This window comes from Temnothorax longispinosus, chromosome 10 (assembly GCF_030848805.1).
Source record: "Temnothorax longispinosus isolate EJ_2023e chromosome 10, Tlon_JGU_v1, whole genome shotgun sequence".
Taxonomy (NCBI): Eukaryota; Metazoa; Arthropoda; class Insecta; order Hymenoptera; family Formicidae; genus Temnothorax; species Temnothorax longispinosus.
Genome location: NC_092367.1, coordinates 1,326,680 through 1,352,410, shown reverse-complemented (window position 1 = coordinate 1,352,410; position 25,731 = coordinate 1,326,680). Strand labels below are relative to the sequence as shown.

At 38.3% G+C, this 25,731-nt stretch overlaps 1 protein-coding gene and 1 non-coding gene across 2 annotated transcripts in view; one reads left to right on the top strand and one right to left on the bottom strand.

The window, feature by feature from the left end:
- Positions 1 to 1,945: 1,945 nt before the first annotated feature.
- Positions 1,946 to 2,064, top strand: LOC139821234 (U5 spliceosomal RNA). The gene has a single exon (XR_011734216.1). It is a non-coding gene; the product is annotated as a U5 spliceosomal RNA (small nuclear RNA).
- A 7,993-nt stretch (positions 2,065 to 10,057) lies between these two features.
- LOC139820085 (uncharacterized) overlaps positions 10,058 to 25,731 on the bottom strand; it is an 88,152-nt gene continuing 72,478 nt past the window's right edge. The window contains exons 4-6 of the mRNA XM_071790052.1: positions 13,373 to 13,557; positions 13,015 to 13,146; positions 10,058 to 12,543 (exon numbers count right to left, since the gene is read on the bottom strand). Coding sequence (XP_071646153.1) covers positions 12,399 to 12,543; positions 13,015 to 13,146; positions 13,373 to 13,557 — 462 coding nt within the window. The 3' untranslated portion in view covers positions 10,058 to 12,398. The remainder of the gene's footprint in view (positions 12,544 to 13,014; positions 13,147 to 13,372; positions 13,558 to 25,731) is intronic.

Sequence of the window (25,731 nt, the reverse complement as noted above, 5' to 3'; positions counted from 1 at the left end):
ACAGTGTATATATAAATATAAATTAAAATTTAAAATTTAAAAGGTATTTTAAAGGTAGATAATATTCGACACTGACTTCAAGTCAAAAGTTTTTATTGCCAGTCAGTGTTGAATATTATCTACTTTGTTATTTATTTACTGGCAAAGAAAAGTTTACTTTCTTGTCTTTAAAATTTAAAATTTAAAACTTAAAATCTTTAAATATCCTCTGATATATGTGCAGACTTGTTTTTATCTGATTAGATATCTAATAGAAACAGATCAACCTATACAGGCCCACCACCACCTCCACCGATTCCGATCGACGATCTTCTTTTATTTACAATACTTTTTTTTTACATTTTTATTATTTATTTTATTTTTCTTACAATATATACAATATATATATATTATATACATTTATTTTACAATATATACAACATTATAAAAGAGTTACATTATAAAATAGAAAATATAATATACAATATTTCTTTTTGATATATAGTTACATATGCAACATTCGGTATGCGTACAATAACATAAAATTTTTACAATGTAAAGCATGTGATTATTATGTAACATTTCTTATTATTAATTATTGAATAATAATAATTTTAAAAAGTTGAGGTACTATTGCAACAGCATATTCTTGAGACCAAATATTGACGAGATATTGCAATTTGATGTTTAAATAATTTCTCAAATCAAGTACCTATAAATAATATAGGTACCTATAAAACGGCATTGCCTTGAAATCTCAAGACTGAAAACTTGTGTGCAACTTCAAAGCCAAAAGAACTACACTGTTTAAATTGTGTTAAAAAACTTTAATATAAAGAATAAATTTTGTTATATTTATATTATTTTGCTTATTGATGCAAACTTTACACAAATGCGTAGGGATGGAGCAAGTAAGGGAATCTGCTGTCTCGCTCTTAATCGAATTTATCAATCGCTCAGCGCGTAAACCATAGCGCTTAATTTGAGAAATTATTCAAACTTCAACTTACAATATCTTGCTTAATATTAAACATATCCAAAAACTGTAAAGGACTCTTCGACTGAGTTTTTTACATAGAATATATACGATTTTTTAATGACATATATCATTCAAATTCAAATTTAAATGAAAGGATTTTATCGTGATAAAACAAATGTTTAATATAAAATATCATTCTTTTATGACGCTTGATTTCTTAGAAGAATGACTTTGATGGTTAAAAAATTCATAATATATTTAATATGTAATATCTCATAGGAAAATGTATATAACAAAACTCGACGTAAAGTGTCAGTATATATGATATCCTCGGCAACATCAACGAAAAAGAGTTCTCTTCATACTAGTGGAGTAAGTGCCAATTTATCGACCAATAAAGACGTCAAGAAAATCGACGATATCATATCATTTAGAAGAAGTCAAAGTTTATATCCTCAATAATTAAACCGTTTTAAAAATATTTTCTTCGAATAGACATGCGCTTCTTTAACACGGGAAGACTCAGAACTGAACTTTATTGAACTCCGCCGATTTTGATGAAACTCTTGATAGGATTACAGAGAAAGGTTCCCCCGAATGTAATGGTACCCCTACTTGGGCGCAGACAGGCAATCGTTTTCGAGATATTTTATTACTAATTTAATGTTGACTTCAGAGTAGAGTTTATTAGAACACCTACATTTGAATATGTGTGACTATGGATATAATTTATAGACTGGAGTTTAAATCCCACAATTAATTACTTTTTTTATATAATAATGTTTTATGATAAAAATAAATATTATTGATATAAAAAAAAGGACAAAATGATGCTCGCGAGCGTTGTGAGCGGTAAGTGGAACGCAGCCTAAAGGGACTGAACGTTTAGTTCTAGATATGGCCGAGAGAGGTCTATCAGGTTAGAATATCTCTTGTAAGTAAAATTCGGTCTCTTGTGTATATAAGGAGTGTTATGACTTCAATTCGATACTCTGGTTTCCCTTCAATACACGAATAAATCTTTCGCCTTTTACTAAAGATTTCCGTGGAGGGGAACAATTGATGAGTCTATAATAATTTTTTTGGTACCCAGTGAAAACTGGGTCATAAATTAATTCAAAATTAAATTACCTAGAAAGATATATAGCTAATTCTATTATTATATACAAGCTATCTTAACCGTAAAGATTTAATAGAAGTTAAAAGAGTTAAGTAGTTAAAAGATATTAATAACAATGTAATAAAAATCTTTTGGACATTTTTATCCAAATTGGCATGACAAAAATGTGTTTTACTTGTAATATAAAATTATCACGTAACTCAAAATTTTTCAGTGGACCTAATGCACGATTTATTTAAAGGGATACGCAGATACGATTTGGCTAAAATTTTGAATAATTTTATTAATACAGAGAACTTTTTTACTTTAGATGTTTTAAACGAAAAAATTAAGTGTTTTAATCACGTTTCCGACTCTAATGTTCCTCACCTTTACAATCAGAATCAATTAAACACTTGAGTCAACTTTATATCACGCAAAGCATGTATGGATATGGAAAGACATATCGGCATAAATATGTAAAATTGTGCAAATTAGAAATTTGCACTTGGCTTCCTCATAGAGGAAGTGATGTCTTAAGATGCTAATACGGCCTTCTGATTGGCTGATGACCGAGAGTGTATCTCTTGTCACGAGTACCCCTCTATATTTGAGGTCCAATCCCTCAGATTGGGGGTTGGGGGCTAGGGCTAACAACCTGCCCGGTAAAAAAAAAAAATTAGAAACCAGAAGGGAGGCCTCGGATTTGATGAAGGTCGAACTTCAAGAGGCCATAGCTCAATCTTGAGCTGTAGAGCCATTGAAGAAAAAGAGAAATTCGATTAATTTCTCGAACCTATATACGGTTTGACCGTGATCATTTTAAACGTCTTTTAAGTAACAAAAGTAAGATAAATTAATTAAAAATAACTGTAGATTTTCGACCAAATTCCAACATCTAAAAGTTAAGCATTTATTATTGAAAATTATTTTTAGATATATAATACATAATATATATAATACATATATAAGATTCGCTGCTACATGATATACATAAGCATAATATACATAAGCATATTTTAACTTAGTATGAAATTTATAAATAAATATATAATACGCATTTCTCAAATCGTATTTTTTCTTTAGAATCTTTTCATATTTTTTTCTAGCAAATATTACATACTAGACATGTATGTAGATATATCACATATATCCTTGTTTTTTATTTCTATTCAACAAACAAACAGATTTATTTATCTATATAAAGAAATAATTAATCCTCTTCTAAAAAGGGCATGTCATCGATACTCGAATCTATCGAAATATCGTTGTCGCTTTACCGCAACGCGGATTGGTTTTCTTGTTGCGCTTAATTTATGACCGGCTGTCATGGCATATTTTGACAGTTAACAGTAACAGTGAAATATTAAAGTTAAATAGCGCGCGCTTGTAATATCTAGTATATATTAAAATATACACATATATTGGAAATACGTATATAAAATTATAGATAAAACTCTTTTACATTAGTACAATTATTATATTTTTTAAATATAGATAAATCGCTCAAAAATATCTGCTCCGATTAAACAGCCACCGTCGCCTCGATACCCCTCAATTACTGATTGTAGGAGTTAATTATTCGCCAGGCTAATGATCACTAATTGTTCACGATATACAACACTTGCGTTTCGAGATACAGCTACGCGACGTCGACCAGATACCACCGAGACAGAACGTAGAATACAGCCAGTTAAACCTGTGAAAGTGTTAGTGAAAGTTAATGAAAGCTATGACATACCTACATTGATCTCTTATCGTTCGTTGAAAGTTTTCGGTATTTTTGAACCGGCCGCGGCCGCGCGCGTCGTGCCCAGTGCCGCGTAGGAGGGGTAGGCCGTGACGTCACCGCGCGGGGCGCACCGGGCCAGAGGACGTTCCGTCCCTCGCATTCCTTTTTCGCAATTAAACGATGCCACGGCCGCACTATCGAGGTCCTCGATGCTATGCATAAATGCTAAATATGCTACGCAACGTCGTTTTTGTTTTCTGGAGCAGGTATTTTACTTGAGATATACGAAAAACGGCCCGCGAATCGCCGTACGTCTTTCTCTCGCGATCGCTGCTCCTTTATAACGACTTGAATTGAGAAAGGAAGAGCCGCGGAGGTGTCGATTGCTCGTCAACGCGTGTACTTTCCGTGTGGATTTACGCGTGTTTATTCGAGATACATTGCGCGAGTTTTCCCGGAGAAGATATTTCGCTCGAGATTACAAGAAACGGCCCGCAGATCGCCGCGCCGGCCGTATTTCTCTCACGATCGCCGCTTCTACGACGACGTGAACAAAAAAGAACTGTGAAAGTGTCGATTGCTTGTTAAAGTGTACGTGTAGTTTCCGTGTGGACTTATGCGATTTATTCAATCGAGATACATCTCATACGTCGCGCGAGTGATATCGAAGTTCAAATCGCGTCGGTGCTCTAACTTGCGTAGTACCGCGCACTCGCGCAGTACTGAATAACGGCGCCATGATTGTTCATTGGCGGAACGTCGCGGGCACGCAGTGAGAATGGGCAAAACGGTTCATCTCAGTGAGCGGTTCGGAGTCAGTTCACTCCCTAAAATGAGTCGGTTCTTTCGTACGGTTCATTTTACGGTTCTTTTTTCTTTATAAAAATCTTGGGTTTATTTATACATACATCATTTTATTTCGATTTTTTTATACAGGAAAAACTTATATTATTAATATTTGTCCAACCGTCGCACGTTAAGCAGATGGCTTGCGAATCAGCTAATCGACTAGTTATTTTAATTATAATTTCGTTGTGTATGGAAGACAATAGAGAATTGGACAATGTTTTGCGACTAGGCAAACTATAACTAGGGCACAAAAGGTTGACAAACTTCTTAAATTCTTTGTTTCTACTATTGAAAATGGCTGATACTCCTTGCACACCGTTCTTAATAATTGAATGTCAATTAATCTGCTTTTATTTAACGATACGGGTTTAATAATATCAACATATCTACTTATTGAACACTGTTGATTGACTAAGTTTGGAGTGTTTGGGCGTGAGGAAGTAGCAGGGCTAATCGGGGATGAAAATTCAGATCCATCTAATCTTGATTGTGAAGGTTCCTGAATGGGACTGTTACGATCAGATAACTTTAATTGAGAAATAGTCCGTACCTCAGAATCCTCAGACTCGATTTCAAGTGGATCATCAGGATTATCTCCAGATCTAATTAAAACTGAGGGAGATCGCGATCGACCGTCTGCTGAAGGTGAATCTTCCGCAAAAGTGGCACAGTTGAATGTTTACTTCTTAAATGCCTTTTGAGGTTCCCAGTGGATGATCCTCCAGGCATTTATATATCCTGATTGCAATACCGACATCGTCCTTTTTTATCTTTCTTATCTTTGGTAAAATGATACCAAATGTTGCTCGTACCTCGGGGCCAAGACATTTTAATCTAAAAATAATAATTACTAAATAATAAAAAACGTCATCGATCAACACATATTAGAAATCTGCCTAGAAACTTTCTGGGCAGAAAGAAGAAGAAGAACGAGCGACTGCTCACGATTGCTAGGCTAGCGGAGTATCGGCTAAACGCAGCCAATGATTGTCAAATTCTGATAACGTACGACGTTCGATTCTTCGATTGTTCGATATCTCTAGAATTTCTAGTTAGTAACATTTATCCTCCATGACCATAATGCTATATAATGGAGGGAGTTGGGAACTAGGAAATGAACCATGGTTCTTTTTTTACGAACCGTTTCTGAAACGTTCCTTGATGTGAACCGGTTCAATTGAACGGTTCACGAACCGCCTGCCCATCTCTTGCCGCAGCGGATCGAGCTCGCGCCACGCCGGCGCTCGTCACGACGATGTTTCACCGTCGATACCGTCAGGTTTGACAATCGTGTGGTGTAGACTTATGTGGCACTCGTGCGTCAGCGGCTCGCCGAAAAGTGAAATGCATATTTTGCGAGGAAATATAGCCGGCCGGTATCTGTCGCGCGTGGCACGACGCCGCGACGCCGTACTTTCGAGCGCCGCGGTGCCGCGGTTGTCTAACTCGAATCTTAATTCGTACGTATCTCCTCGTACGTGTAGTTATATTCGAGTTTTCGTGTGTGATATACAGTGAAAGAATGTTCGGATGAGATCGTCTCTCCCGTGACGCCCCGCGTCAATCCTTTTTCTCGGGAGACGAAACGGGTGGCGCGCGAAGTTGGCGCCGCGATTCTCCGAGACTTTCCCGCCTCCCGCCGTAACGTTCGTACCACTGTGTAACGTTGTCGACGTCGAGCGGATCGTGTCTCTCTTCCCGCGCGATCGTACGTGTCTCTCTCGCTCCGTTGTGATATGTATAGTAAAGCCCGCGTCGATTAACTCTGGGAGTACGTAAAGTGTCGCGCGTTATACTTCGGTAATTAGTAATTAGCCCGCGCGATCGTAATTAGCCTCTCTTTCGCGAGTGTTGCGTCGAACGTACGGTTGTGCTAGTGAGAAATAAGGGACCTGAGAGGAGGCGGCGGCCTGGGAGGCATCGGGCGACGGCGGAGCAACCCTGTATGGTGAATATTATTTATAATTTATATATTGCTCGTTAACTTCACTTCAGAATTATGTGTTTAATTTTCTTTTTTTGTTTATTTGTAAATCACCTGGTTGAACGATTCGTGCAAGTGCACCTGAATAATTTGTATAAATAATAAAAAGGGAAACTTTTGTTTGTGACTTTGTACGAAAGTTTACGGAAAAGATTTCTCCGCAAAAGTAATACTTAATCTTTTATTCCTGGTACTTACCTTTAAAAGATAAATAGCATATTCGTATATAATTCATGTAAAATTATTAAGTTTTTTTTTATATTAATTGTGTGTCAGTCGAGCGCTAATTTGGATTTTGTATTTGTGTGTTGCAATAGTAATGTAAAAAAATATGAAATTGAATAACGAATAAGATGTTCGATGCGCGTAACAATTATTTAATCGATTCGATTATTTATATGTTACAGAAAATATTCCACGCGAGAAGAAGTATCTTCGCATCGAGGGAACAGTAGCTGACATCTCGAGCAGCCTGAGAGGAGGTGGAGGCCTAGGAGAGGCATCAGGTGCCGGCGGAGCAACATGCGGTAAATATAATTTATTTATACATATACATATATTATATCTTATACGGATAGGTCATTTACTTTTCAACCGGATAGTTATTCAGAAAATAAAAGTTAGAGAAAAAGAGTTTTATTTTAGAAATTCTATAGAGGCTTATGTTCAATGGATAGAGTATTCTTAAGAAATTACAAGATTATTTCATTAAATTTGCTTAATAAACAATAATATAAAATTTAGTATTTAGTAATCATTTTTTGAAATATTGACTGCCTCTCTCTTTTGTTACCCTGCTTTAATTCGGATTTTACATTTGTTTGTTACAGAATAATCGTAGCGACATTGCAGAATAACTCCGCTATTGCCCATCGGTCGGTGAGTAATGATTAAAATTTTATGATTAATGTAACGAATTTATGACAATTACGTCAAATATATACCAGAGACGCTATGTCAAGTTATCACAATAAATTATTACATATATTACGTTTCATAGATTCGTTACCTTAAAATGGAGTGACTGGGTCAGATTAGGATTTAACATTATTTAATCCTGGATAAATCACATAAATTGATTTATCGTACATTTTGTCATTGTAAATTCCATCCCAAATATCTTTCAGGATTAAGTGTTACATAAATTGGTGCAAGAATGCAATATATACGCTTAGAGATGCTTTTAGTCTGCATATATCACGATTGAAGATAAAAAGTACCTTGCATTATTTTAATCATTTATTGTTATGTATATACAATCTATTTAATATATTTTTTATGTAATCTATTTAACAAAATTGTGTGTGTTCACGATCATTATTTAAAATTATTTGTTCCTATAACGCACCAATTTTAGCCTAAGCTTTCACAGTCTATTCATATGTATTGATGACTGGTTTTTATATTATACTATGCTAGTGCTAGTACTAGTTTTCATCATTATATGTAACTAGTAATCTATAAATAGTACACGAGATGATCACCAGTAATAAGTATAATTAAACCTTTTATATTTAAATCTCTCGTATCTTTATTACAAATAGTATGTTTGTTATGTACAAGTTAAATATAAATATTAATTATATTCGATATTATTTCGATTACATATTAAACGATGTATGTGTATAAAAGTAAAATAATGGATCGAATATATAATATAATACAAGAATATTCCACTATAAATATTAGTATCAAATTAAGGAAGATTGTTATTAATTTTCGCAATGCAAAGTATTATCTCATATTAAACATATTTAATAAAACTTTTTTCATTAGTAATTTTAAAGAATAAATTATTATAAATTATAATAAATTAAATAAATTTAATTCGTTTCTTTATCACAAATATCCAATTCTAGAAACTGAAAGAATATTATTTGCAATTGTATCAGATTGATGAAAATACACGCGCGCCTTCCTTTTTTCTTATTAATATAATTACTTTCTATTAAGAAAAGAAATAAAACATAAAATAAATTTTTGATTAGTTATTTAATTCTTGGATAAATGATTTTAAATAGGAAAATAATAATTACTTTACTTTATAGTATTTATATATTAGTTAATATTTTGTAATAATTATATAATAATAATTTATTTATCTAAACTTTCTCTTTGCTTGCGCTTCTTGTGATTTAAAACTTTCTACATTTTTTAATATGCTTTGTTTGTTTGTCGGTTGTTTATTTTTATTGCTGCAGAAGAAATAAGAGTTTAATATATTTAATTCCATTTTGGTTTGCATACCGACGAGATGTCGGTGGTTTGCATAAGCCCTACTTCCGCGCTCGCCACGTTAGATGTCGCCATCGTTACCAACGTCACCTGGATTTCAAACTTGTTCGCCGCGCGCCCGTCCGCCGCGACCGCCGCTAGAATCTTAAATGCAAATGATGCAATTTGCGCCATTCGCGGGCGGTTGTCTGAGTTGACAGTTCGCGTGTCCGTTTACGTTTGCCGTGTTACGCACCGCGATTCTTTCCGCGCCGTATCCTCGCACGATTTCTGCATCCTCGCGCAGATTCGATGAGAAGTCTCGAGTTTAAGGTATCCCCGTCCTTTCATCAGCTATGTCCAGGCGTAGATAGCTAATCCTAATTTCTAGAGAGGGTTATTAAGCGATACGCGCCGACGATAATGATCTCGATATATTGGAGCGTTAGGCTGCGTTCGCTTTAGACGCTTTCGTGCTGAAAGGATCACTCTATCTTTTTTCAACATGTAATGAGCAATAAACATAGACTGACGCTTTCAGCACGAAGCACCCAAAGCGAACGCAGCTTTAATAATGCATTTATTCACTAAACATTATTGTTCGCTGTTTTAGTTCCTCTTCCATCTACGATTGCTTCCATCTCCCATACTCTTCCATCTACGATTCCATGAACGATTCAACGATTTATACAAGGTGTCTTCCTGCGGTCGGTGAGTGCCCTCTCCTTCCCCTTCGTCTATTTGTTTATGTAGCACTTATAGCCGCTATTATGCATAAACATCATCATGCAGGATTATATAGAGTGCGATCCACTATACGCTTCAAATGTTTCAGAGCATTATTTTGTCCTTGTTTAACATTTGATAAACAACAAGGATGAAATGTTTCCAAGAAGCGTTTGGAGCACCAAGTGGATCGCACTCATAGTGATCATACACAGTCGTGCATATGCAAAAGCGAAATTTCGGCTCTTTTGTGCAATGTTGGATTTTCAAAAACTCCACGATAAATAATTAATTCGCATCTCATTAGATGATTGATACATTTGATACTGTATTCCTTAGATCCATGCGCGAATTTATATTAACCATAACTCCCATAATTCTCTCCATAACTTCCTCGTGAGAAATAAAGACCGATTTACGCGCGGATACTTACAATTTGTGTATTACAAAATTGTGAATCAAATTAAATATATTTCTAATTTAAAAACTGTGATATAAAATTATAAATTATTTTAATATATTTTTCTTTAACATACATTTATATATAGTATTATATGTATATTTAAATTTGTAGATATATGTAATATATGTATAATACATGATATAATATATATAAGCAAATGTAATATAAATAAAAGTGTAGAAATACACTTGCGCGCGCGCGAAGCGTACGATGGAGAAACGCTTCTCCGATTTGGACTGAAGAATGTCACGTTGAGGCAGACACGCAGTCCTCCCGCGATTTTTAATTCCTTACGTCGAAAAAGTCTAAGCGGTTTCTGCGATCCCTTTCGAACAATAAAAAACGCGTGTTATCCTTTCATCCTCGGGCGATATTTCGCTTGACTTTTCGTTAAATGCGAGATGGAAGATTCCATCTAAAGAGATTTACGAGTAAGAGTGATATTCATAAATAGATTTCATAAATAGGTTTTAGAAAGCTTAATTGCAAAAACCTCGAGGTATTTATATATTAGTTTAACATAAGATATGTTTTTATATTGTAGACTGTAGAGACATTAAATTATAGGAGACCATTTTTTGAGAATTGAGACTATTTTTTGAGATTGGAAGAGGGAGAATGAGATAAGAAGTGGAAATCGTACAGTATTATATTTTATATTCTCTAGATTATATTATAGTCACGTAGTAAAGAAAAGCGGCGGTATTCGCAGACAATCGCATAGTCCAAGCACGCATTTACGTTTCGACGCACACAATTGGTCTACCGTACTGAGTTCTTTGTGATTTTGCTGTTTTATTAATAACATAAAAAATACAAAGTTACAAACGCGCGGTTCGCAGCGCATGGATAGGCCACCCACGTGTGTTACATCACCTGCGTGAAGGTGTAAGAACAGAGCGCCCAATCTCTCTCTTTCTCTCTCTCTCTCTCTCTCTTTCTCTCTCTCTCTCTCTCTCTCTCTCTTTCTATATCGATTAAATATTAAATTAACGAACGTGGGGGAGGGGGGCGTACATCAATGCTCGATTAAATACAATAGAGATATTCTGTAATCGTGTAACATACAAATTGGGGCTACATTAACGATCTGTTTCGAGTCTGCGCGATCGCTCGTGTCCGTTAGAGTTCCTCTAGTAAGAGTTAGGACACCCCGGTCTGACTCCTGATTGGTTCTGCCATTAATGGGGAAGACGTTAGTGGGAGTGAGACAAAGCTATAAGTGGGAGTGAGACAAAGACCCATGAAAAGTACGAGTGGGGAGGCTGTCTCTGTCTCGATCGTTCGCATAATTCCCCATTAATGGCGGACGGTGTCCTAACTCTTACTAGAGGAACTCTAGTGTCCGTGTTTCGCGTGCTTTGGTATTTCTTATTCATTCATCATAATAAGCATATTAGTCATATAATTACGTTGCGTATAGTTTAATTGAAGAAATGAAAACTATGGAGAGGGGAGGGGGTGCAACCATCGGGGAATTCAGCTCGCCAAATTCGATCATCCACGCGTGATCCAACGAACCGAAAGCTCTCTCGCGCAGAACGGAAACAGGATCTCAGACTAGGCTCACGTCCGAGGTCTTCTTCTCAGCGTAAAATCTATGACACCCGAGGTATCGGTTATCGTATAAAATTATCATTAATTAACTTAGAGTTATCGCACCCTCTCATGTCAGATCTACGTGCACAATTTCGGTGGCTCGCCGCGCGATTTTATTCGGCGAGTTTCTTTTGCCGTCGAGATTCTTGCTCAATAGACAGTCACTCTTTTCTCCACGAAGATTATTATTAGAAGCACTTTATCTCGTCACTGATAATTTTCTAATGCAATCGTTAATTTATATATATCGTTCTATCCTATAGAGAAATCGTTTCAGTTAACATAAAATCTTATCTTCTTATCTTAACGACTCGAAATCTTACGATTGAATATCAACTTACTTATTCTCTCTCTCGCGATGGAGAGAACCGCTGCTGAACATCGAGCGCTATAAAATTATACCTCATCAATTAAACATCGAAATACTATATTACTGTCCCCGCGAGACGATCACCGGTACCGAAAAATCGACGACCGTTATCACTTCGTATCCTCGCCGATCGCGGCAAGAAAAAGAAAGGAAGCGACGACGATACATACGCGTGCCTAAATAACGACGTACATTTTTATACATATAACATACGCGTACATGTACATATAGCGAGTCTCTCTTTCTGACGAAGACATTTAAAAGAACATAGAAGAAAATGGCACCGTCGGTTTCTCGTGCGCTTCGTCGCGTGCTCTTCGTCTTCATTGGCACTAGAATCGCATTTTATCGCGATTGTCATTCTCGTTCATCTTCGCTATCCGTTGCCGTCTGCCGCGGCCCGTTTAGCTTCTGAATCGATGATTCAGATTCGTACGGTAGTTTGTCATCGCGTCGAAAGTGTCCCTCTTCCGCGGACACTTGCCTTGCCACTTCATGTACTCGCCGAACTCGCAGTTAGGCATTGCGCACTCGTTGTTCTGAATGCATCTGTAAGCCAAAAAAATTAGATATGACAGAGATTGGAGCTGGTCGGTCGAAACGTTCCTTTACATTTTTAAATAATCGTTCTACGAATATCGGAGTACTCTTATTCATGTGCAGAATTACATTATTAGTTTTTAGCTGAAAAATCAGTTTTTATTCGAGCGAAATTTTTGGAACAACGAGATTACTAAAGCAAACGTATTCGTTACAATGTGTAAATGTTTGACAAAGTACAGTTGAAGCTAAATTGGACTTGAAAGTCCCGCAAAGCGATTATACTGAAATTCTGCGGTACCTACGTAGGTATACAAACGGAGTTCGCATTATTTTGTCTTGCAAATGCCGCGGTGATTAGTATGTAGGTGCCACGATATTTTACCGTCGCACTTTTAAGCTCATGCACGCGTACTGAAATATTTTTCGGCATACGAAGTATGCAAAGTATCGCAAAATTGCAGGTAGACATATACTCACATTCTGTCCGCAAGGGAGAAGAATACCTTCCCACGTTTGGTCTTTATACAATTTTCGTTGTTCTCGTAGCAGTTACACTGGCAAATTCCTTCCGGGGTGATCCTCGGCGTGAATTCCGATGGGCAACGGCATCTGAAGTAAATTTCTTAAATAATTATTGGATTAACGAGTTCAATTTTCAGCAACAATTATAGGATAATGAGAAATTTTCTGAACCGTTTCTCTGTTTAAATGCTAAGCTATTACGTTAAAATACGAGTACAATATAAATGAATGGGTTTAAATAAAATAGTTTCGATATTTTATGTTCTATCGACAATAGTTGCGTATTGTTAAAGATGTTCTTTCGCGAACTTACGGTTTTCTCGTCGGCGGTTTTTTCATGTTTTGAGGGGGCGATGAAGACTGATAGTGCCGATAGACTCTCTGGTCCGCGGGTTTCTCGTTCGTCGTGTCGTACTCGGACCTCTCCTTGCATTCACATTCCGTGTGATTGTAGAACGATAGCTTCTCCACTACGCTGCCACCACCCACGCTCGTGGTCTGCAATAAAATCAGGAATAAACATTTATACGAGAATGTTAGAATGCGTGCGCGATACGCATAGCCAATGTCGATACATTATGCGCGAGAAAGTCGAAAAGCACGTTCGACAAGCTCGTCGGTAGATATTCTTCTATATACCGTTCTTCTACACCGTCATTTATTTATTCGTTAAATATTTACTTACGCCGCAGTGCGGTAAATGGTTACGCGGTGGCTTCGCGATGTAGCCATATATAATATTGTCGATTTAAATTCGCGCATGATACGCGTAAGCAACTTTGTAAATAATGTTACACGGTATACACAAGAAGCTAATCCAGCTTCCTCCTTTCCTTATAGCTATACACGGTATCGCGGAACTGTCGTCCTTCCTTTAGAGCTCTTTAAGCCATTTAAGGCTCTCCAGAAAACAACAACTATAGTTATGCGATATTCTACATCGCATTTTTCACAAACTTTTTAATGATATTTACGTGTCGAACAATCAACACGGATTGTAAATATGCAAGTGAACCTTTGGACATAACAGGCGAACATTCTAGTCACATTGCAACGCGACGGCGGGACTAATGAGAGCAACGAGGCTACAGACTGCATAACATTATGTTTAAAAACCCAGACTATCGACTCGTACACGCCCGACCCGGTTCTAATTGGGTTCAATTAACCCGGCTCACTTTTGTGTGCCCTCCGCCGTACAACAAACTAGCCGTTTTACCGACTGACACGCTGCCGGCGCAGAAGCTATCGTCGGGCCGCATTTAGCCAGCCTTTAATCGGCTCTAATTGCTCTGCATCACTGCTCGCACGTACCGATTTCCGCTCGCATCTGACGCGATTCGATCGGTCGTCGTCCCAATAATTGACATGGAATTGACGTTCGATATAAATAGGCGAACGCTCGGTATTACGTCGAACATCCGGCCAACAGTTCCACAGCATATATGTCAGTCTTCTTGACGACTAATTCCTTAGTCTCATTTAAAAATTTTATTCCTATCCTAAAATATTATATAGCCACGCTTTCTGGGACATCTTATAAATAAGAATTTAATAGACTTAATTTCACCATTGGACGTTCTTGACGGACATCTATTATCGTTTTTCTCACTACTTATATCTTCCATGGAAAAATAGATGAGATTGGTGATCGATTTTCTCCCCTCTCGTTAAAATGTGAGGCGAATTCGATCGAATCGTCGCGCCAGGAATAAGAATTCGGTTAATTGAAAGAGGTTAATTGAAAGTTAGAAAATCATCACCTGCGAGAGAAATTCTCTGCGACACGCGTCACATCGCAAATGAAGCACGTCGCGCTCGTAATTACACCACCATTTCCGTGCCAAACATTTGGCAACGGGTTGATTGATGCGCATCATGTGCAATAGAAAGCTTGCAATCCACCATGTATTACTCGAAGAAAAAACGATCGACTATGTACATTATATTACGCGTTTAAAAAAATCGCAATTCCTGTTTGCTGCGACACGCTGCAGAACGCAGAAGCGCGAGGGTGCATTAAAAATCCAACTTTTGCATTCGTATAGTGCCGCGCGTCGTTTCGTATTATGCGTATTACGCGACGTGCGAAGAATGCACGGTGTTTCTGCATCGGAGATAGCAGAGAGTCGCAAAACTGCAGGGAAAGTACCAACGATTTCGTTTCGTAGCTCAGAAGTACTTACGTTACCATGAAGGCAGTTCCTCGAACTTTTTATCTCGTATAGAGATACCTTCCGAGACGATCTCTCTTCTTGCGAATCACATGTGAGACTTAAAGTGAAACTAATAAAAAAATTTAATCTTGTTACGCGAGACTTCTTTATATAGGGCGTGCATTAACGGGCTAGCACAAAAATATTCCCGTTAAATGGGTCGCGGTACTCGATGGTAGGGTACTCAATCACCGAGATCGATGACAATGAGCGAAGCGGAACGACACGCTACGATTGTGTGTCCGGTTGACGGTGTCGGGCAATCAGTCACGGTTAAGATTCTATTTATTCGATTCCGCAGTCGCGCGTAATCACGACGTTGCGCGCCGCTCAATTAATGCCCTTTCGCTACGTGGGGTATAGCACGAGGGTATATACGATTGCGACAATCGTTTCTCGCGATGTCATTAAGAAGGCAGGATTGCGACAGCCGTTTCTCGCGGTGTCTTTCAAGGCGGCGCGGCGGAACAGGCCGGAGGCGATATAATCCTACTTATCAGCCACACATCGACGATTAATTATTACTTTTGTCGCACATCTTGAGTTCCATAAAAAAAATTCTATCACAAACAAAAGTCGAATTAGTCCGATTGAAAAGATCGACGCGCTTTCGATCGAGAGCAGTCTAAATAATGTATCATAAAGTCCTATGAAACGGGATGCGAATCTGTATTCGGCGACAAATTGCGCCGAAGAATCGCGTGGGACTCTTTTTTTCCTGTCTTGATAAAGTGTGCGGATCTCGCTGACCCTCTGTAATACGAGCTGCATCCACGGGGCGTTCTCCGTCTCTCTCCGAGACGAGCTCCGTCAAGTCGGTACACGAGGATTGAGATTCGCGATCGTCTCTGACGAATTGCCTGGCCGAGGGATCGTGGTCATAAATTTCATGTCCCACAGTGCCGTGGGACGTCCTGCGGGGAATGCACTCGCTCTTTCGGAATTGCTTGATATTATATTCTTACTGTTTGCTGCAATTGCACGAAAAACATTCTAGATTATTTCGTCAATATAGTTATCTTAAATAATATGAATTTGCTTCACGATTTCTCCTTAAATTTGCTCCTTCAAATATCGTGTTTTGATAACTGTGATATTATCAGAAAATTATTAACATTTATATTGCTATTTGTTCCTTAATCGGATCAAACGTTCATTGCGTGTTTCATGCTTCTCTCTTTGCGTGCACTCAACATCAATACTCGGACAGAATGCATCTCCTAAAGGGATGCATCTAGTCAGTAGAAAGGTAGTAGCGTGGCACGAGGTTCTCCATCGGTCTCGTGTTACAGAATTTTTGTCGGGAAGTGCGACGGCGTGGAATATAGCGTAGGTATGTTTATGGGGTGTGCAGCTAGTGCGCTTATACGACTCCACGCCCATAGTATAAAGTCAGCTTAAGGAGTTGTCGCCGATGGCGATTGTGCGCGTTTCGCGCAGCGTGAATAGTATTCGATCATTCCTCGCTTATGTTCGTTAAGCTCTGGAAGTGACACGGAGTAATTTGCAGCAACGAATCGCGACAAGATCGATGAAAATTACACGATATGTTGACAATATGATATTTATTATCGGCCGAGAATTATAAGACAACTTACAGGATGTTGCTGCGAAACATATTTTACTTTGCGTTTCTTAATACCATAGTCTTTCGCGCATACAGTTATGACGATCGCGCCATATAATTGTAGCATCGAGCGTAGGAAGCGGAACGTTCCGAGAGGCGGACGATTTCCATAATGCGCCACAGAGATGGGCAAGAGGGTGTTCTTCGAAGGCTCTCGCCGTGAGTCAGTACCGTGGATACACGGGAATTCCGGAATTTAATTTCCACGAGGATTATCCCTCTCGCGGGATCGGAGCAGCTGACCGGAGTCGCCTCATTAACATTCGCCGTATCTCGCTCCGGGCGTTCGTTCGTGAATGAAACACAGGAACCCGGCACGAAATCACGTGCACGCCGGTCTCGAGAGAGATCGGTGAACCGTGTCGAAGGCACGTCGTCTCTCAGACGAATATTCCGTATTCCATGCTCCGTTTTTTTTTACGTGTATCCAGCCATCGACGACCGCATTCGCAAAATTCTTCATCGATCCGTTTCGTTATTTAAGAAAAATAGTCCTGATTATTCCATGCATTATAAAATTTTATTTTATTTTATTTTTATTGTGACATGTACGTCATAATACTTTTTAAGTAATACTTTTATGTGGCAATCTCGAGATTAAATAATAAATCAAAAATTCTAATATAAAAATTTTAAAATGTCAATAGTTTTTGAATACAGAATTTGTGCGGACACACACACGTATCAATTTATTATTTATTTATTTGTTTGTTTTTATTAATTCACTATTAATTTTCAAACAATATTGATTTTTACTACTTATAGCAAATTTTGCTTTCTTTGATTTGTAGGTAATCAATTAATAAGCTATAACTTTTAAAGATTACATGCACATTATTTAATCCTTTTTTTTAAGTATTTATGTAAAAGTAGAATTCGTGAGAATTCCAATAATAAATAATAAATCCATTTGAAAAGAATTAATAAAATCTGACATTAAAGAGTTAGCAAATATAAATTTGAAGACCACAGTTTATTTTTATGATCGGAAAATGACAATTATATATTGCAAGTCATTGTTATTATTAATTTCGTTCAAATGTTTATGTCTTGAGAAGAATAAAATTGTACAATTTTAATGAATCAGGAAAAAACAAGTCCTCTACATATCTTATGCGCTGCGACAACTAAATTTTATTTTCTTGATTTATTAGAAAAGAATTAAGTTATAAAGAAAAGTTCTTACTTTCATAAACTTATAAAAGTTAGCCAGTTAGCGGAACCTTTTTTTTTTTTGACAACTTTTTAGCAACAAATGAGTAACAAAAAAATATTAATTAGAATTGGTTTTGCTCATTTTGTTCCGCTAACTTATAAGACGTCTTTTATAAAATCCCATAATCACATGTCTTTACGGATGTAAAAGTTCGTCACAAAATAGTAATAATATATTATTTTACATAATAATTTTTTCGATTGGAAGAAGATGAATTTCATTTTTTAACGAATAAACGTTAACTTTAGTAAGTTAGCTCATTATGATAGCCCATTTGTCAAAATTGACTTTAAATCCTAAGAACAACGCATATTCAGTTTAAAATACAGTTATAAAGCGTTATATATTCAAAATCGGTTGACACGTGGCCTTGGTGTTTACTTTTTACGACGTACGGCAAGGCATAGCTACGCGCTTTGTGTACGAAAGATCGCCGCACTATCGTAAAGCGTCGTCTACAATAGTAGCAGGAGTATGCAGTAAGACGTAACCAGTAAGCTACTGACCAACCACAGTCGATTATTCTTGAATTGTAAAAATCCCATTAGTCAATAACTTACTGCTTATGTCTTACTGTAGACTCCTGCTGCCATTGTAGACGACGCATAACAATGCTCGAGCAAGCAGGTAGTGGCGCGAGGCGCTCCGTATCGTTATCTTTCAAAACGCGATTATTCCCTGATGCGAATAATCAGTTCAGTCTGACTAATCACCTCCATAATTAATAATGAAGCATATCAAGGTGTATTGAAATAGATTATCTCGCGCGATTTATTCGTGATTTATTGAAAATATTATACCGAAGCGATAAGGACTTAGAGATTATGAATTCAATTGCGGTTTATGGGTAATAGTTATATGCCTTTGACAATTTGATTTGAATCATCTCGCGCCGTGCTTTGGAATTTTCGCTAGTTTTAAACCGTAATTTTCAAACCGAGGACATACAATATAAAAGACAATCGGGGGGCATAAAATACATGAATCTATATCAGTTCGAACAATTTAAATAACAGAAATCCGTAGTATATCGGGCGTTTATACGCGAATGTATTGCGAGATTTATTCGAATTTTCGAAATGCGTGTTACCAAATGTAATACTGAATCTAGATTGGGTATTTTGGAACAATCGATCGCGCGATCCATTAATTACATCGCATCACATATAGCATCAAAATAAAATTCAGCAATTGTATGTCGGTAATTTTGTCTATCGTTGTTCAAAATTTATTAGTTGCACTAATTTGCTAAACTTTGCAGATATTGTAGCTCGTATCAATTTTTTTTGCGTTTGCGTATTTTTCTCTATTGTCACGATAATACAGTGCGTAATAAAGTGTGTACGATGCGCAGTTAACGTGTGCAAAGTATCGCACAATCGTGATTTCATGAGTGTTGTGTATGTGTGTGTCAAAAACGAAGGAAACTGATAACGAGAGGAAGCGATGCTGGGAGGCATCGGGCAACGGCGGAGCAACCATGGGGTGAGTGAATTAATTTATTATCCTATTTGTTACTTGCATAATTAAATTATAATTATTTTATGCGCGTCTTAGTTATTTGTTGAAACATTAGGTGTTATAATTTAGATATATTTGTGTTTTACAGTTCAACGCAGGGTTTAGCGTAGTCCAACTTATTGTTAGTTCACCTCCGTCGTTGCGCATCGTTTCGGTGAGTGATGAATTACATATTTAACTAGGAGTAATGGATCTATGAAAATTGTATTGCATATATACATAAGAAATGCGTAAATGTATGTCTGAAGTTAACGTAAAATATAGAACAGAACGTAGAGTTCCATAAATTTATTACAATGGATAATGGGCGAGGAAAAAAAAAGATTAAAGTTATATTTAGTCCCAAAATATATATAATTATATGTCGATTATTATACATACAAAAATGCACATACGTACAAAGTTCATGAAATAGAGAGCTTATTATGTATCAATATACTAGCATATTTTAACGAGTACTCTACATACAGACAAGCTTTTCCGAAAACTCAATTAGAAACCATGAGAAGAGATAATATATTAATAATGTGATTTGAGCAATATTTTAATAAATGCATATTATAATTGATTGAGTTTCCAAATTTCATTACTTATTATTAGATAAATAGAGAAAAGAAGAAAAAATAGGGAGAGAGAGAGAGAGAGAAATAAAATAAAAATGTAATAAGTAAAATTCTGCTGTTTTTTTAATTATATAAAACTTTCTAAATTTCTTTCTGATGTTCGTATCTTATGGACGATGAAAATGTTTATTTATATTTTGTATATATTTATGTGAAGTAAAAATATTTTTACTTCACATAAAATCTATATTTTTTGATAGAGATTGGCGTAAGAGGTATTTGTTTATCTCTTTTCCACCTATTCCATCGATTAAAATCTCAATCACACGCATAGGCACGCGCGTTAAGATACGGGAAGACGCCTTCACAGGTATAATCTTCTTAGACCTTTCTAGACCTCGCTTTACTCGAGAGCGACCTTTTCGCGAATCGACGGTTTCATCAAATGTTAGGAGAGCCCGGCGCGCGAAAATTAGCGGGATAATCGCATCACGAGAGCAAAATAAACCGTGAACGTTATGCTTACATGCTACTTATGCCACTTTCCATACTATTTCGCAACGGATAATATTTTTCACGACTACTGCCTACAACGATATTACTTCATACGCTGTAAATCTTGCCGGGGAGAACGTTGACTCGAATCCCGTTAAGCACCGTTTGCTAGTCGAAGACTTGTGTCATTGTAATAGAAGTGTCTATCGAGCAGACGCCACATATCGTATGACTGTCCCATACACAAAGTTATCAGATGTCTCGAGTATCGCAATGGATTGTTACATTTTAAAAAGTGCAGACTAAACAACGTCGACAGACTTCTTCGCTTTAGTGCCCTGATATAGTATGTTATAAATGATATTAACTGGACATATTAATGTACACACGAAAACTTTTTTATACATACATTTAAGTAAAAAGATATATTTCAACGTTTTTTAAGTGAGCGTTTTACGATGACGATTTTTACGGATTTATTTTCGAATAATATTTAATGTTCGACATTACGGATGTGATTAATACACCGGTAGGTCGTGCAACGGTTTCGTACAAAACATCTGGCGGTTAAAATAAAATCCCCCTCCCCCCGAAAAACGTAATGAATCCTCGATTAATCGACTCGTTCGGGTAGGCAAACTGATTCGGCTGCCCCCCGGCAACAATAATTAATTCCCAGCAATCCCAGCGTCCGACGGTAATTAAAAGACGGGTCGCTTCGTCATCGCACCCACACGGTCGGCGTTGGGAAAAAGACGCGCGTGAGTACCCGGTATTACAATGTGGCTTTGTGCTGCTCACGCTTGCGCGTAATTAACATACAATATTCTCGGAGCAGGGAGGTCCGTTTCTCAGAGAGAGAGAGAATCAAGACGTTCACAGTTCTTAAAGATGGTTCGGGAACATTAATCCGTTAAAGTGCCATTACCGCACGTAAGTTTGTTCAAGAAAATACGAGCCGTTAGAGGAAATTGTTGCATAAGTCATATTATCCTTTTTAATTAGTAGATATCTGAAAAAACATTTGTGTCTGTTTCTCGAACGACGTATAAAAAAATCAAGCTAAACTCGAGTTAATTTGTGTAGTTTGTCCGCGGATGTGCTTCGTTAGCATAATTTTTATTAACGTACAGGAACTCAGAATGCAAATCGGTTTTCGCCCGCTAGTATAGGATTGCTGTTTCATGGGGCAGATGGGAGACGAAAGATACGGTGTATCCAATGTCCGTCAACCAGTCTCGATCTTTGATACATGGTGTCTCTGAGCGATATCATCTTACGTTGAGTCTCGTTCGCATTTATCAGCACTTTCTTCATCTCCGCCTTCTCTTTCGGAGCTCAAAGTTAGAAACTTCCTACAGATTTATATATCTCCCGATCTCGCATCGTTATTTTATTTGAAAAACTTTCCGATGCCTCCGCTTCAGCGGTGAAACGATGTTTATATTTTTTTTGTTTTATAATTTTTTTAATTTATAAAACGATATAAATTTTCTTTTGATATTGATTTCTATTTCTGCATTTGTCATAAAAAAATACACGTGTTCGAGTGCTTTGCGTATGCTGGATTTTCACGGGCACGCGCTCGGTAAGTGCTAGACCGATTTGCATGTGATTATTGGTGGGCGTTCCTACATCGACGATCGAGATCTTTATCGTGTTACTGTAACGCTGAGGTCCCCCTTCAGCGAGGAGATTACACGGAAATTAGCTATGGCGGCTATCGGAATAAGACCGCGCGTCGATTTCTAATTGCCACGTGGATGGAAAATCGAGTTTATACGCGATCGAGCATCGGGATAAGCTTCGACGTTCCCGTCTCCGATGCTAATGTCTATCGATAGAGATCGATATCTTACCCAATTACTTAAGTAAATCAAGCTCGCTCTGTAAATACGCATAATTTCGTCCGAGAGACGGCAAAAAAGCTCGACGTAATTAATTGCAATTGCGCTACGTGAAGGCACGGGGTATTTTTTTTTCAGAAATTTATCGCATCCCCGAACGTCTTCATTGACTTAAGCCGCACAGCGACGTGGGTCGTACGTAACTCCGGTAATTTCGGTGGTTCCGCGATAAGACCGTCGTAAATCAACAGGTGCGTCTGGGTCAGCGCGGTTCGCGTTCAACCTGTTCTGAACCAGATTTGCAGAGCCGCCGGCGAAACTGCGGAGATGCGGTGGCAGCTAAATGGCTCTCTGTCAATGAGAGCGGGTCCTCCCCGCGCCGTTAAGTACAGGTTTCTATCAAGTTCCGCGATGCCTATTCGTTTGATAAATGTCGTGCCGTGTTATCAGGGTGTCGGTAGATGTTATTGACCTTGTCGATCTTGCATTCCAAGCGTTGCGATTACAAGAATCAAATGCAATTTTCCTCTCAGAAGTATCGTGTCATTAAAATAATCTGCTTTTAATTGATATGTAATACGAATTGATGCGACAAATGTACGGTGTGCAACGTCACCGCGCTTGTGGTCATTCAAAGGATAGATTAAATGCTCTAAAATGCACGGCGATATCTGTCTCCACGTGAATATTTTTAACAAATATAGCATTCTTCGTTATCGCTAACGTTTACGTTACACGCTAACATCGTCGACCGCTTGGGTAACTTTTTTCCGATGATACGTTCGTTTGTGTGTTCGAAACAACAGTTCAGTCCCAATGGAAGTTCCTGGAATATTGATTAACGATACCAACTTCCCGCGTCTCGCGCCGGATAACGATCGGTCCGAGTCATGCCGGTTCTGTAGTTCTGCGGCGCGTATTAATTAACGTTATAAGGCCGACCGGTTTGCTCCTCCGTTGCCGGTGGCGTACGTGCTGTCGACACGTTAAGCAGGCGTGTGTGCTTTAGCAGCTTTTGAAAAATTTTTTATTTTATTTGGAAGAAAAAATAAAACGAAGGTATATATAAGAATCTATTAAGCTCCTTTAAATGCAATCTGAAGCATAAATGCGTAAGAGAGGCGAGAATATTTGTAGCGCGTTGGAATAAAATGACAAGAAATTGCATTTGGCACTCTGGATCCTGTTATACAGAATCCATCAATGCAGTTAAGATTTGTCTTCAAAAAGAGTCGTACATTTTCGAGAAGACTAATTTTCCATGTCGCTGCATCTGGAGCCGTAACGTTAAACGCATTCTTACGATCGCATAGGATAGGTAATCAGGCGTGAGCAATAATATGAAATCAGGTTGGCCGCTCGCTTGATTACCATAGCGCATTATAATGCAGCCGGTTAAATTCATCTCGGCGGCATGGCACGAGCGGCCGTGGAATGTCGTAAAGTTTCTCCGCCGTTGATCAGGATGCGTGCAACGCACGGCGAGAGGAAGCTAAGCGCGGGAGCATTTCACCCTTTTTGCTCTCGTGCCCGGCGCGGAATGTGCGGCCGGACGCGCATGATGCAGCGGCGATGCGATGCGATACACAACCGTGCGCACGTGTAACGTCAGCCGGCCGTCCGATAAAAAACGTGGAAATTAACGACGACCCCGCGCGCGTTCGCGTTTTACTCCGCGAGAGGGGTAGAGAGATTCCGGGGAGACGAGTCGCTCGATCTCTCGACCCCGATCGTCTATCGACGCTTCGCGACTTCAAAGTCGATCGGCGTGCTCGCCGCGTGAGGAACTGGTTGAAGAATCACGAGGGTCCGGTGAGAGGAAGTGAAAGAAGTAGATTAGATTCAATAAAAATCCAACACGTATAATATATTATAGTAGCATCCAGTTATTAATCTTGTGTTTCGCGGTTCACTCTGTACCACGGTTTAGAGCATGATATTAATTAAGTGAAATGATACGATATTTGGCCTGCAAGGCATTTCATGGAATGACTTAAGTATAGACACCATCGCACAGCTTCAGGTTAAAAAGGAACGCAAACGAGAAGATGGGAAGAAACGCAAGCATGTAACAGATAGCTCTGGGGAATTACCTTGCGATTACGTTTCGCAATTCCGTTCGATCGACCAACTTGTCTCCGAAATCGATAATGCCGACACGTGGAGTTGCGGATTTAAAAGTCAATCGACGTGTGTCGGCAGCGGAACCAGTTCTTGCGTTCGGCCGCAGATAAGATTCACAAAGATTGAAGGCGGAGAAACGGGGAGACGAAAGAGAGAACGGAACCGGCGAAGAAACAGCCTCCGATCGATGGTCCTCTTAGTGAATGGATCGGAATAAATCGGTGTTGCGCGTGTAGAGAGTGTGGCCGGCGATCGTTCGGCCGAGGGTCAACGAGATGAGAGATTAAGACCCGAAGAAGGAAGTTGTTTGAGTGTCGTTCCCTAACTGTTCCCTAACAGAGTCGCATAACTTATTCATCGGTAGCTTCGCTGTAATTTATGAGCGATTTAGCTTGTTCGGTCAGGGGTATACTACGATGTTTCGAATGTCATACAAATATCACGTAGAATTACTTTCGATGTCGAAAAGTGTCGGGGAATCTCTTCCGTGTGTCTCATCTGTGAGTCAAAGCGCCGGGAAAATTAAATACTGATGTAAATTCGACGCAGAGTGCATCGCCATGAGTGTCGTTCGACTTTACACATTAAAGCGTGGTCTATGGGCTGTTTGACAGCTAACTAATCTTGGCTTAGGTTTCCAATTTATGTCGCAAGGATTACTAACTTCCCTATTACGTTCATTTGCCTCGTTGTCTCTAGGATCTCGCTCGCTTGGCTTTGAAAACTAGTCTCGTATATTTAAATAATAATTATAATTTTTTATGTCTCCATTTACCGATGGTTAGCTCTTCAGGTTTATTTCACTTCCTCATTCTCTACAAGATTTTTTCCCCGGTCGCCGATCCGATATTCCATCGACGTAATGTTCCATCGGTATCATCTTTCACGATGGTATTGAAGTAGGCGTGCGTACACGGAGGCCGCGCATTAACTTTCGGCGGATTAGTAGCTATACGAGCGGGTTTTAAAGTAGCTGAATCGGGTGCCGCGCCGCGTACCGTCGATAAATCTACTTTAATACCAACGGACGGCGGATGAAGTCAGCTTAATATCATGGATCCAC